Source organism: Enoplosus armatus, chromosome 22, assembly GCF_043641665.1.
Source record: "Enoplosus armatus isolate fEnoArm2 chromosome 22, fEnoArm2.hap1, whole genome shotgun sequence".
In the NCBI taxonomy this organism is placed as follows: Eukaryota; Metazoa; Chordata; class Actinopteri; order Centrarchiformes; family Enoplosidae; genus Enoplosus; species Enoplosus armatus.
Genome location: NC_092201.1, coordinates 8,484,227 through 8,498,559, shown reverse-complemented (window position 1 = coordinate 8,498,559; position 14,333 = coordinate 8,484,227). Strand labels below are relative to the sequence as shown.

General features: G+C 40.1%; 1 protein-coding gene across 2 annotated transcripts; it reads right to left on the bottom strand.

Annotated features, from left to right (window-relative positions):
• Window positions 1–1,134: 1,134 nt before the first annotated feature.
• cpsf6 (cleavage and polyadenylation specific factor 6) lies at window positions 1,135–14,070 on the bottom strand. 2 transcript variants are annotated; one of them, XM_070928893.1, is made up of 11 exons: window positions 13,993–14,070; window positions 12,208–12,417; window positions 11,937–12,040; window positions 11,659–11,804; window positions 11,184–11,357; window positions 9,946–10,053; window positions 8,378–8,876; window positions 8,138–8,253; window positions 7,843–7,996; window positions 7,446–7,644; window positions 1,135–1,765 (listed from the first exon to the last, which is right to left on the bottom strand). In XM_070928893.1, exons 1-10 carry the CDS (start codon window positions 14,050–14,052, stop codon window positions 7,458–7,460), a joined length of 1,758 nt encoding a protein of 585 aa, XP_070784994.1. In that variant the 5' UTR covers window positions 14,053–14,070; the 3' UTR covers window positions 1,135–1,765; window positions 7,446–7,457. The 2 variants fall into 2 exon arrangements, with proteins under 2 accessions (XP_070784994.1, XP_070784995.1); XM_070928894.1 differs by lacking the exon at window positions 9,946–10,053.
• Between the last annotated feature and the right edge of the window lie 263 nt (window positions 14,071–14,333).

Below are 14,333 nucleotides of genomic sequence, written 5' to 3'. Positions count from 1 at the left end.
ATAAGACAAACAAATCAACACAAAAGAGGATTCTTAGGGAAAAACAATAGAGGGCAGTGCTGTGGACCATCGAGACAGGAGTTGTGTTTGTTAACCTGTTAGTATCAAAGTTAGTTTTTTATTTTATTTTCATCCATAGTCCTTTGCTTTGGAGTACAACTGGAACAAACTGAAAAAATGACACCCCCGATGAGTTTTTTCTTTCTATTTTTGCTTACTGATATTTAATGTCTGGCCTAATTCAAGGTCAAATATTAGGACATCTAAGCCCAACATATTTTGAGACAGTAAAAAAAACACTGCTTATTTTCCAAATCAATCAAATATTACAAACTAAAAGCTCTGCATCACAAAGTGTTGACAATCACAGTCTACTTCAACAAAAATGCAAGACATGAACAGGATGGGCGGCAGAATAAAAGCGAAAAGACGCGTTGCACTGCATTACGACAGTGTTTTGGTGCACATTCCATATTTGACAAACTGCATATGAATTTGTGGCATTAAAAGGTTTATCTGTGGCGTGACAAGGTTAAGTGTCATACTGAACATACAAAAACATGTTAGGTGTGAAACAGAAGAATTTTTTTTTCAACAAATGGGATTAATTGATATTTGAAGGTTGACCAACTCCATATTAGATGGAACTACAATGGCTGCTTGAATTAACCTGGATTACTCAAAGAATGAATATATTTCACATTAACAAAACAAAGACTTCAAAGAAAATGTGGCTTGGAAAGGTTCTTGGTAATGGCTTTTCAGTGCGATTACACAACAAACAGAAACCACTTTGTGAACAGAATTATGCTTTTTTTTTTTGGTTTACGATGCGATCAAAGCCATCCAAAACTATCCAAAGAGCTGCACGTACATGTAGACCTTCAACTTGTGCAAGGTCTACATATCCTCCCACCCACCACCAATGCACATTGCAAAAAAGTACATTCTAATTCGTCTTACCTTGTAAAAGTTTTATCCATTTGAAGAATAAAACACAAAATAAAAAAGGGACTAAATGACAGGGATCTATTTTCTAAAACAAAGCTAAAAAAATATAATCTAAATGTAGACAAATTCAATATGAAAAACAGTTTGAAGTCCAAAATATACATTTAATATAAATGAGCCAAACATGTAGAGGAATTCACCAAATGCATTAAGTACCTCAGTAAACATTTTTTATTACAACACCATCTAGTTTTTAATCAAAAGCAGAGACATTTACAAACATACTAACCATGAAAAGAATAAATGAGAATGAGGGAGGGGTGGGGAGAAAAACATCAAATATGTACCCTATAAAAACTGATCTCTAAACTGAATGTACACAGTACAGCGAGCAAAGGAAAAATAAAAAATAGGATGTAATGTTTGTGTCGTCTAGGTGGGGATTGTGTGGGCCATTTTATTGTTTCTTGGCAAAAAAGCATCACACGTAGTCATCTTCAGGTCAAATAAAACATCATAAAAATAAAAGAGCTGTTTGGAAAGTTTCTTTTCTTTCATCTTTAGTTACCATGAGTATAGAAGATGTTTGGATAACATAGCCTTACACAGGTCAGGGTCTTCCATCCACTGCTCTTAGTCAGGCAGACAAGATGAACAGACAGAGAGAAGGATGGGTGGAGACGGAGAGGAGAGATTGAGGGGTTGGAGGAAGAGGTGGTGGTTGTAGTCCTGTCCGGTCATGCAGGGTGGGGAGGTGGTGGCGCACTGAAATTTCCTCCTCCTTTTCCTTCCATCCATCCTTGATCCTCGTTAGCTGAAAGGTGTCAAAACGAAGGGTGGAGTTTGGTTTCGAGGCAGCCCAACAGTGAACACCCCCCCGCCCCACCATTATACCTCTAGACTACACATATATAGTGCATACCAGGGCTGGGCTCAATTCACCATCTTTGAGGCACAAGGATGGAGTTTGTCCAAGTCCACTTACTGAACATTATATTATGACAAGGAGTGTGTGGTCAGGGAAACTTAAAAAGTCTTGCCCTTCCATGTTTGGACATTAACTTCTAATTCTCTTACTGCTCAGCTGACTGTGTTGCCCCCAACCCTGGCACAGACACAGAAACATGTCATGCAAACTTGAACAGGAAATATCCAAGAAGCAAATGTGAAATCTATCAGTATGAACACACACCAGAAAATATAACAATATGCAGTCGGGTTTATGTCTAAATTATCACTGTTGCTGAAACATGGATTTGAATTTTTTTACGTGAAGTAAATTCATATAGAAATGCTTCCACATTACAATGTAGCTCTTTTGACAGACAAGAATTGACATCCATATATAAAATGTATATTTAAAGACTTGGGACAGTGAAGTTGGACATTTTTGTTACAGTATCGTCTACAGTGTACACTAAATTCAAAATTCAGGGATGGACGTGAGGGAAAAAGCTGATAGAATATAAAGGGCAGAGCTATGCTGGGTTGAACAAGACTCATCCTCTAATTGTGGACAGCTAAACTGAGCCTGGAGTCATATAAAGTGCACCTGGCTTAACAGGATCAGTTCTGCACTATGTAGCCTTTGGTCCGTATCGTGTGATTTGCAATATTTAGGCTTTCTTGGTAAATTGGTCAAATATAATTGTGGAATGGAAACAACTTAACAATAATGTGAGGGGGTGACAATTATTAGAATGCAACTTTCAAATCAACAGTGTTTTTTTAAAAGAGCATCCTCCTCTAAACCGGCTTTTAAATGTAAGCTTAAAAAAAATCTAAAATCCACTAGCATTTTATTGCTGAAGACATGGGTCATTAATAGTTAATTAATTATTAATAGGGTTATTCTAATACCTTGACTAAAAATTAACTAAAACCTAATTTCTTCCTTACAAACAACTGTTAAAGGTAGGTAAGAACACTGAAAACTTCAACCACTGTGACACATACCATAAAAACAGCATGATTGGTTGCAACACAACCAATTAATTCAGGAAATTAAAACAGGGGTAAAAGACACAGAAAGGACAAAAAGAGCCGTAGATCAAAACACAAAACTACGAAGGCACGCATCATTTCAATGTCATTAAGTGTACCCCTTTATGGTTGAGTAAACTGCAATATTTTGTACTTGTAATTGAGAAAGACAAAGTCCAGCATGCAAGGTACAGGAAACTGGACAGGCAACCTCTTTATCACGATCATAAATGGCAGCAGCAATGGTCCACTGACTGGATTACATTTCTTAACAGAAATGTTCAATTCATATGATGAAATGACAACATTTCTGATACAGAAAGTCATTTCCAAATTTGGTAGGTATTCCTATTAATTTACAGTCAAATATATTAAGCCTTGATGACACAAGGTGAATGAGAACTGGTATCTGCACCAAACAGGCCTCGCTTACAGGCAGGTCGAATGAGTACAGATGATTTTACATGCATATTGAAACGGGATAATTTCTGCTGTAGAAAGGGTTTTGTTTTACATGGTGCATGGCTACAGATAAATACAGTTCAGTCGACAATAATATATACAGAACACAGCAGTCAAGCTCAATGGTACTCTTATTGCCATATTGTTGAACCTATGTTCATTATAAAATATTATCGTTCATGGAAAACATTAAAATGTGTAGCAGTGTGTCAGCTGATACAGCATGGAAACGAAACAGGTCAGAGTCAAACCAGGGTCAAGCAGTCCGTGAAATACTCTGCCATACTTACCTTTTAAAAAATTCATTTTTTACAGATTTTTTACATTTGGACATTATAGGCAGCCTTTGCTCCCACTGTCATTAACCATCATGTCTTCAGTATTTCAGGAAAAAGCTAAAAGTGCAAGGTGTGGAAAATGTACACCTTTGCTATTCTACTGTGACACCTACTAGTTGATTTGTCGACTATATTAACTTGGGAACTGAACATAATTAAAGCATTACAATTGTCTTCAGTTGCTTTAGCTGAGCCATGTCTGAGAATTTATACTTGAAGAGACTTGAATATATGTGACTATTTCCTCCCTCTTCTTCAAATGGGCATGGATGCTTATTGCTGACCTGTAACTGAACCTCTGTTTGACCCTGGTTTCACGAGAGCAAATAGCATGCTTGTTTTGAAAAAGGACATCAGGGCTGTGATCCCAGCACACATACACCTACAGACAGACTGAAAAGATAGCATAAAGAGTCATTTCAGCCTGGTGCAAACAGTGTACATTCCCCCATGTCAATGTGAACAGATAAAACAGCGTTAAAGCATATCTGTGGACACAACAAACAGCCATACTAGTATCAGGAATAAAAGCAATATGCTTAATTCTTCTTTTTTCCATCATTACCATGCTGTGAGATATCAGACTGAATGCAAAGACGTATTTTGATATATACTCAATAAATGCATTTTGGCATCTCCATATTATCAAAGGTTATTAGGCTGTGTGCCCACTGGGGATCTCTTTTCTAACAGATAACAAAATGTGCGTTAGGAGACTGCAGTCATTGCTGTTGCAATGCTTGTTTAAAAAACGTTTTAGTTTTTTATATTTAGCTGTTGCCACTCTTGTATGTACAAAATGCTGTGCTGTAAGTAAAAGGAAACATGAAAAAAAAACATACTTTCTCTTATCAAAATGATTTTGTAAAGAGGTCCCCGGTGGACACAAAGTCTTACTTTTCAGTATAGGTATCTGTAGGTATATGACAATTGGGCGGAACAGAAATGAGATAAGTTTAGTTAAAAATAGCACAGCTCTACACTATTTATATCACATGACAGACTACTGAGACAGTCAAGTTACATTCTTTTGGTTTTGCCTGCTTTCAGAAATCAGCATCTCCATGAGCAAAACCACCCCAGTTAATATTTCTCAGAATGAGAGAAACTGAGACACTTGTGAAAAAGTGCATATATAAATAATGTGTCTAATGGACAGAGCATATTTGCTGCCCTGTGAGTGCAACTAAATTACAGAGTGAATTAAGTTTATGTTTGACAGCTCATTTAAAATTATGAGAAATATTATTTGGGGTGATGTGCAACTGTGCAGAGATGCTAAAGGCTCAATGTAATCACTGCTGACTCTGCTCTATAAGGACTGGTATATACACAACACCACAGACATCTTGCTTTTGGCAGTAAAGGACATCAGAATGGACAGACAAAATCGTTCAAACCAGATATTTCAACTACAGTTCCAAAACGCAAGTGACGCAATGGAAGAAACATCTTCCCACAAAGATTACAAAATGATTTGGGAAACCCTAACACCGAGAATCCATGAAAAACACCAGCGAGTCTCAGAATATTAGCCTACAAAATATGATTTACCTCAATTCATTTCAGAGCAACAAACCATTGACAATGTGGTATCTATATTAGTTGTGTACAAGTTGGTGTCGAGCAGTTTCAGAGAAGTTCATCTACAACTCATCCATAACATGACTTAACATCCAAAAAGCCAGCAAAACACACAATACTATAAGCCAAAATACTCAAAAATACTTGTATGCTCTCTTGCCAACCTAAGATGATCAGGATTATCATTTAAAAATACTGCAGCCTCAACTGAAATCATTTCCATGTACATACAAGGCACATAAAACCAAATATTCAACATTTCTTCTTTAACAATTAGCATATAATCATGAATTTGCTGCATTGCATTGAAACTGTTAAGAGTTTTCATTTACTGTATACTTTTATTATTTAAAAGTTCTCAAATATGAAATTATGATTTCCTTCAGTTTAACTGAATCAGGCAAATCCTTGCTTTGGATTTCCTAACTTATTATTCTATGTTTATGTGTAATTTATTCCCGCTAATGTTATATCTGTAAGATGCTGCAATTAATTGTGCACTGATCCTTAATGTGAACCAATTCTGATAATCAACAAATTACAAACAAGTTCAATTCAAAACTGATCAATCTGAGCAGAATATGAAATTGTTTTTCCTTTGATCTTTGCCTCAAAAATGATCTATTTGACATTATGTGTACTAAGGGCATCAACATCTGGACATCTATGTAGTCAGAACATGACAACAAAAGGTATGAATATTTTCATCTTTTCACTTTACCTCAATGTCTTAAATTGAGGTACAATGGTTCAAAAGTGAGCAACACTTAAGCTGCAAAACATTCAATTTGACAAAAGTAAAATGTCAGGCAATATTACTGACATGCAAATATGGCACAATCACAGTGTCCAAAAATCATTAGACACATTGATCAATAACTTTTCACCTTTTCGTAATTATAACATGACAATAATATATATTCAACTTTTAAACTGAAATGGTAATATGTACACAACATTACTATGAATGGAACATTTACAAAGTGTTGATCGGACTACTATCGACAAGTTGAACATTGTAACCCCCCCCCTTTAAATACAATCCAATCTGAACAAACAAAATGTTAAATCTGTGCTAAGTACTGTAGAAAATGATAGGGGGAATATTTTGACATCTGAAACCAGCCAATCAGTCAAGAAACTATTATTACAAGCACACTGACAAACCAACTCAGCAGTCACAATACACTTCAATTAGCTTCAACTCCCATATCATGAAATGGCAATTTAATATTGAACCTCAAACCACAAAAACGCAGATTTGTTTTGGTCCACTGGCCATAGCTGCTGGTAAAACCCAAATATTGGTAATTTCCACTTTTTATGAGCCAAATAGATGTTTAGCAATGGTGAATCTACAAAGTCTCAGAACTCGTACAAAACCTCACCCACCACAACCAAACATGTACAAGCAGCAGCCTGGCACTGCTTTCTTGCCATGCGTAGGTTCATGCTATCTGTAAGATTCTTCTCTCTTTGATATCGAAATTTATTTGACAGAATACAAAAAGTGGCTGACAAATTTTGCAAATTACCAGCCTCAGAGGCATGTAGACCAAAAAGTAACAATGCATCCACAGAGTCAAGTTCCAGTAACTATCAGTGTATTTTCTGATTTGGGGAGAACCACAGCAGAGACAAACCCCTCTGCGCAAAGCAGCATGGAAGATACATTAAGTGTGTGTTACACACATTGTCTGAGACCAAATACACAAAAACATAACTGTACTCACTAATCTTACAGGAAAGCAGACTTACCTTACACCTACCTGAAACCAAAGGATTGAGTTTTAAAAGTCTTTTCCTTGCTCACCTCGTCTCTTCTTCACAGCTTTTAAGCTTTAATCCCATTTGACCTCGTGATTTCAAAGGTTTTCAAAACAGTTTAACAGCAAATTTGGGTTGTGAGCTAAACTGAAGCCTTTAATACAATAAAGAGAGATGGTGAGCAATCAAAGCAGACTTTTTCAAACTCAACACTGGTGGTTTTCTTCGTCTGCCAAGTAGTTTAGGTTATCCAAGCCTGAACTAGACTGGCTCAGTCCAGGTCTAAGACAAATGTAGCAATGAGGAAGACAGAATAGAGCTTATGACAGAAGAAAATAACACAGGAAAAGTTGTACGTACCTCACTTCTCGTCTAGCGGTGTCGGTACTCCCTTTCCCTCTCTCTCTCCCTGTCTCGGTCCCGGTCCCTCTCACGATGGCGGTCCCGCTCCCGGCTGCGTTCTCGGTAATAGTCCTCATGCCGGTCGCGACTGCGGGACTTGTGGCGCCGGCTCTTTTCTCTGGAGCGGCTGTGGTCTCGTTCCCGGGAACGCTCTCGCCTGGCAGAGATTTAGAGAAGCATCATTCGACTATGTACCAGGGTTTTAAAGTTTCACATAGCAAATCATCTAGATCTTTGTGCTAGATCCAAAATATTCCCAGGATATTCTATCTGACAAGTTGTTTTACATTTCTTTTTATTACAGCTTGTAATCAGCTTAAGTGTAACATTTAATGGCTACTGCACAAAATCTTACCTGGAGGCAGATCCATAGCTTTTTGACTCGATGCCGTGGAGACAGTCCTGCAGGGAACTGATGAGGACCTTACAGCGGTCGTCTGCTGACACTTTGGACTGCTTAATCAGACTGATGGCTGTCACCAAGGTCTCTATAGCACTGCCATAGTCAGCTAAAGAGAACACAAGGTTGAATTATTCATCTTTGAATGGCTTCCAGTTTTTGTCTTGTTGGCTTAAAACCTGAGCACACCCACAGTAAGTATGTATTTGTATAGTATATAGTATGTACCCTATATCACTATATGTGTTACCTGCACTGGCGTCAGACACCGCTCTAGATATGGCGCTGGAGGAGATGGCTCTGTTCCTGTTCATGATCTCCTCAAACTCTGCTTCGCTCAGAGGGGTCCGTGACGCCTCCATTTCCCTACGGTAGAGTTACAGCATGTGTTAATGTTATCTTCACAACCAATGCAAACTAGCTTTAACAAAAAATCTTTGACACTTTGTGCCACTGTATTATTTGTTCCACCTCCACCACCCATTCTTACCGGCCTCCAGGACCGTAGTCTCCTCTCTCATATGGTGGCGGGCGTCCGTATGGGTCGTTTGGTCCAGGGGGGCCTCGGCTGTCGTTGGGGGGCATGTTGTTGTTGCCAGGTGGGGGGAAGAAGGCAGGGTTGACATGGGGTGCTGGTGGGGGTCCACCTGGTGGGGGTCCTGGCATGTGTGGAGGTGGAGCCAAAGCCATGGGGGGCCCAATGGGGCCTGGGGGTCGAGGAGGGAAGGGTCCTGGGGGCGGCGGCCCCTGTTGAGGGGGTGGGGGGCCAGGGGGAGGGCCGTAACCTGGAGGAGGGGGGCCTGGGGGCAGGGGTCCCATTGGAGGCTGGCCAAACTGACCAGGGAAGAGAACAGGGGGAGGAGGCCTGTCGCCACGATTTGGAGGACCGGCGAGGGGAGGGGGGAGGCCCTGGCCAGGAGGTGGAGGTCCTGGAGGGCCAGGGGGACCAGGTGGACCAGGAGGGGGGCGTGGAGGGCCCTGCAACCCACCTAAAAGAGAACACAAGGGACAAAACAGAACTGCATGAGACAAAGTCAAATCTAGCTCTTCATCTTTTGTCTATGTTATAGCAGGTAGAGCTCTCCCCAACATTTCTGAGTATGATGGGGAAATAAGAGGTAAAAATCACAAAATCCTTTTCTACTTGAAAACAAAATTACTGGTTTAAAACATAAAACACTTATCGGCTCGGCCGAATTATCAGTCAAGCTCTAATTTCAACATCCTGTATGTTCCATGTTTTCCTTCAGATGTAGATACCCTCAGGTACTTATTAAAAGGCAGTTCAAAGCAGGGACAATGACACAGACAGATAAGAAGAGCAAGCCGTAGCTACAGGGAACAACAAATGTCAAAAGGTCACAAAACAATGCTGCAAATGAAATCAGAAGGCAACAGAACAGATGAGAAACACTCATAGCAAAATGTTTCAAGCAGGCTTTTCTAATCAGAGAATTTAATGCTGGATTATTTTCCCCTAAACACTTAACTGAGAGCTGCTATAAGTTGCTGAGAGCCCCAAGAATTCAGCATGGCAAGCTCATATTTATGATATTGTATATACTGCAGTGAGCAAACACATTATTCCATGCAAGGGCCACTCATGATATGTCATTTAAAGCAAATGGGAACCACAAGACTTTTCACCCAACTGTTTGAAGGAGTTTTATGGTGTGTTTTCTTGACATTGTGCCACCAGGAGCAAAAGATGTACCGAAGTACTGTCTATGTATTCTGACTTGATTAAATACAAGTGTGAAAAAATTAGTAGGCAGAATGCAGGATGGCCTCTGCTGTGTGCCTCTGCCTCTTCAGTCTTAGAGGATGTTTCTTATAAATACATGTTGTTTGATCGTGAACAAAGCACATCTCTAAATGGTGTGCTTCTCTAAAATGTTTTAGTTTTGTGTGAACACATCAAAATATTTACTCTGGCCTCATGTAGGGCCAACAGTATTTTTCAACAGTTTCAATGGCACAACTCCTACCAATAAAGAGCTGAGGGTTAGGATAAAAAGGTGATCGATCAAATCAATCAGATCAATCGAGGTGTTTCACCTCTGCCACGCCAGCTCCCGTTCCTGCCCCCCGGCGGGAAGGGATTGAAACTCATATCCATCAGAGGGCCATCTTGGTGCCTAATCAGATCTGGTCTCATCCCCGAGCCTAATGGGGAAGAAAGCAAACCAATGACAACTCTTCCGCCTACTAACTGAAGGCCTGTCTCAGCCCAGCAGCACAGGGCACCAGCCACTAAGCGAAAGAAGAGATGTGAAAAAGGTGGGATGGAGGGGAAAAAGACGCAAAAATGGAAAAAAGAAAAGCTGGCAACTCCATTCTCTCCTAATACGTGTGTGTGGTGGCCAATCCAAGATTTGCGAGGAGTTCAAGGTTGGTAGCTTGCCAAGTAAAGCTTTGAGCAAACTGCTTGTCACGGATTGGTGTGAGCAGAAAATTGCAGCCAGCAAAGGATGATTAGTTCAACTGGAGGTGAAGAGGGACAAAGAAAGAACAAACCAGATGGGGAAGGAAACATGCAAAGACACAGCCCTGCCAGGGGAGATTTAATGGGTGAGAGATCCCTCACAGGAAACACACACTACAACAGGCTAGCCTTGGGTCCATGCGGGTGTGAGTGGTAGCAAAGCCTAGACTGTGCTAACCGAGCAGCACTGCCAGACAAAAAGCAATGTTTTCAAGGCACTTGTCACACTGTGATAATTATTTCAATCTGTTGAACTGCTTTTTAATTGTAAAAAAGTCACCACATGAATGACAAAAGGCCTGAAAACAAAAACACAAAATTTGAAAAGCGTCTTTTAACAATACCAGGAATCCACTGACATAAACTTCAAGTATGACCACCGCCAGTGGTTATCCCCAATAAGCTGATCCATACACATGTATACACATACACACAGATCACAGATGTAGTGAGCTAACCGTGCCATGAACTCACCTTGTTTGGTACAGCAAGGTCCAATAACTCGATTTACCTCTTATGAGGTAAAACCAATTATTAAAATGTCTAAATTAGGAGCCTGCGATTTACAGTAAATGTCAGTGGTTGAATTAACTTGTCAACGTTCTAACAGCAGGCTATAAATCATTTAAAAACGGTTTGATATACATTAGATATGTATAGTTTAAAATAAGTCCTGCTAGAGTAAAACTGTCCTTAATTTAATACCCTTCCACTGAATTACTGCACTTTTTAAATATTATCGTTCAACTTAGTGAACTAAGAGGGGCTTTGTCCCGATCATACAGCCACAAACACTTATTACCAAACTAACCAGGGAAGTGTGGTGGTGGCCCTCCAGGCCCAACAGGACCAGGGAAGCGGTCTCCTCCGGGGCCGGGTGGTCCAGGGAACCTGCCTCTGCCTCGACCCATGGGGAAACCTCCACGGGGGCCAGCACCAGGGGGACCAGCTTTACCTTCCCCAGACATCTGGCCTGACTGGGTACCTGTGAAATTATGAGACAACAGTAACTCAGTTACCCATTCAACATACAATAAATAATAAACGTTTGTTCACATTTAGACACTACTGGATCAATAACTGAAGTAATACATGTGATAAGTGTACTTGTGCATATGACTGTACATGAAGTCCAAGTACATTTTTAGCAGACTAACTGATGCTTCAGAGCATTTGCAAATTTCTTTTACATGACCTCAAACTTAAACTAACATGGTGACAAGTAAAACTTTTGCTGAGTGCATTTTAAAACATACCGATGCTATGTGGGCACTTGTCCTACTTACTTTTGCGTGACTGCATCTCAAACTGGCTGAGGGACTGCTTGTTGCATGGCGTGACGATGGGATTCTGACCATGGAGATCCCTCTTTGACAGCAGCTCCATTAACTTCCTGGATGATGCCTCTGAGCCCACACACACCAGCGCAAAGCTGTAAGATGAATGCACAGGACATACATAATCAGATTAATGCAAAAAATTAGTTAGGACTTGATGGATATATTTGTTCGATTAAAGAGTTTAAGTGTCGTCCAATGATGTCATACATGAATAAAGACCTCACCCTTTTGACTGGCCATTGGCTCTGTTTTCAAAGAACTTGATCTCCAGCACATCTGTGATGCCTATTGACCGGATGGCTTCTGTCAGGTCCTCATCTGTCGTCCACTGCACAAAAGACAGTGTCATCAGTACATCCATACTGACTTGCTTAATTTAATAATCATGTAATGTTTTACAACTTGCGTGGCACAAGAATACTTTCCTCCACATGTCAAAGTAGCTATTTTCCTCCACCTATCTAAACGGCCTGCACAGAATTCTCCGATACCCACCCATGTGAGGTTTCCTATGTACAGGGCAATCCTTTTGCCAGTGTAGGTGTACACCACGTTGGGTTGGGCACTCTTCCCTCCCTCTGTGCCACCTGGTGCAGGCAGTGTGTCCAGGTAGTCACGGTCTTCTGGAGCATCACCATTGTTGGCTGATGGGGATATTACATCATCATACAGATCGATTTGCTCGTGAACCGGGTAGTCAGCTTCCTGTTAAGCATGATAGTAGCAGTTCAGTCAAACATGCCGGACGCGTTATGAACAGTTCCACAACACTGATTACACCCACCTCATCTGTGAGCGTGTGTAAAGATGAGAAAGTTGTACAACCACACTCAGTATCAAAATGTGTAGAATCACAATAATGTTTTGATTTATAGGGTACACCCAGAACACATTGCAGGGGTATATTTTTGTGTTTTAGTTCTCTTATTTTATGTAATTGCAGCAGTATCTGGTGGGATGACCAAAATTTGAGAAAACGTAATTATTGTCATTTTTATCAGTTAAACCAGGATTGTGGTGTGCAAAGTCTTACTGTTAACAGTGCACAGATCATAAACATTAAGGACATCATTGTTTCTCACTGATACATCAGTATTGGTGTATATGTTGGTAGACAAAATACACGCAAAAATACACTGCAATACATTGATAAATGCACTTGTATATTTAAATTTCCTGTTAAGTTTACTGCTCACAGACAGATCGTAAATTACCAACTTCCAACTGTCCAAAGTACTAGTTTACATTGAGTTACTTAAAATTAAAATGTGACAAGATGCAATTCAATGAACAATGTGCAGTTGACATTAAATGCATACATGTAGAACAGGTTATTGAGGAAATCAGACATCGTTTAAAAGTATAATTAGTATTACTGGTTATTTTTATTATTATTATTATTATTATTATTATATTAGGTAGTAGTAATAAAAATAAAGCTGCTGAATGAAGCGACAAGCTGTGTGACTTCCGTAACTCCGAGCATGGGCAGCTGAATGCATCTCGAAAGTGGGTCAACAAAGCACACATTATGTGAGCTGTTTCGTTATGGTGTTGGTGGAGATAATGTTGTCTCTAAATGACCTAACTTTATAAACAACAACAAATTATTTTCCATGCCAGATTAGGCTTACATGGCTTATTCCGGGTTTATAGGCAAGGTGGGTGTGTGGAGGAAGAAAACAACATCTACCCAGCAGGCACATTAATGCTAACTTACACGAAGCTAACAGCCAAAAGCTAACAATTCATACATCGACTAATTGCATTTCTAATTAATACACAAGGCGATTTAACTGCATTTCAACCTAATGTTTGCTTGTGTGAACTAAAAACACAAACGACTTAAAAAAGTAACTTACTATACAATTATTTGAAAACCAGCTAATGCTAGCTAACGTAACTACGTTTGTTTGGCTTGGTAAACCCGCCACTGGCGGCCATGCCGAGGCCTGAAACTGTGAATGCTCAACAATGAAAGCGGCAGCTCTTAGAGTTTACCCAAAGAAATGGTCTATATTTGCAAATTGTATATCAATTATCACATGATGCATACGTCGTTTTAAATGTCGACACCACCACAGATGCAACATTTCGGGCCAACAATTGTAGCTAAGGATGCAGGCTTGCAGCATGGTGAAACGGGGGGCCTGTTTGCCAGAGAAGCTCGTTTGACCAGCAGAGCACCACCACTCTCCGACCACGATAACAACAAAGGATTACACAATTATACAGAACATAGCACCATTAGTAGAACTGTGGTGAATGTGGATGAATTACCTGGCTAAATTCCTCCTCTACGTCGGCGTAGATGTCGATGTGATCCACACCGTCCGCCATTTTCCTCTGACCCGTCGCTCTCTCCGCCCGGCGGTGCAGAGTGAGCCACAAACAATGAGACGGAGAGGGAACGCTGGCGCCCCTGCTGGTCGACTTTAGTAATTACAACACCTGCTGTGCACCATGTAAACACGATAATAACCAAACAAGTAAGTGTGGGAAAAGTAGTTTATTCTAGTCAATATAGCCAAACAAACAGGCCACTTCTAAAATAAAGAAAAGATAATGTCAATTTTGGACTCATCTCGTAAGTTTGTGGTTAGTTGGTCAACAGTTTGACT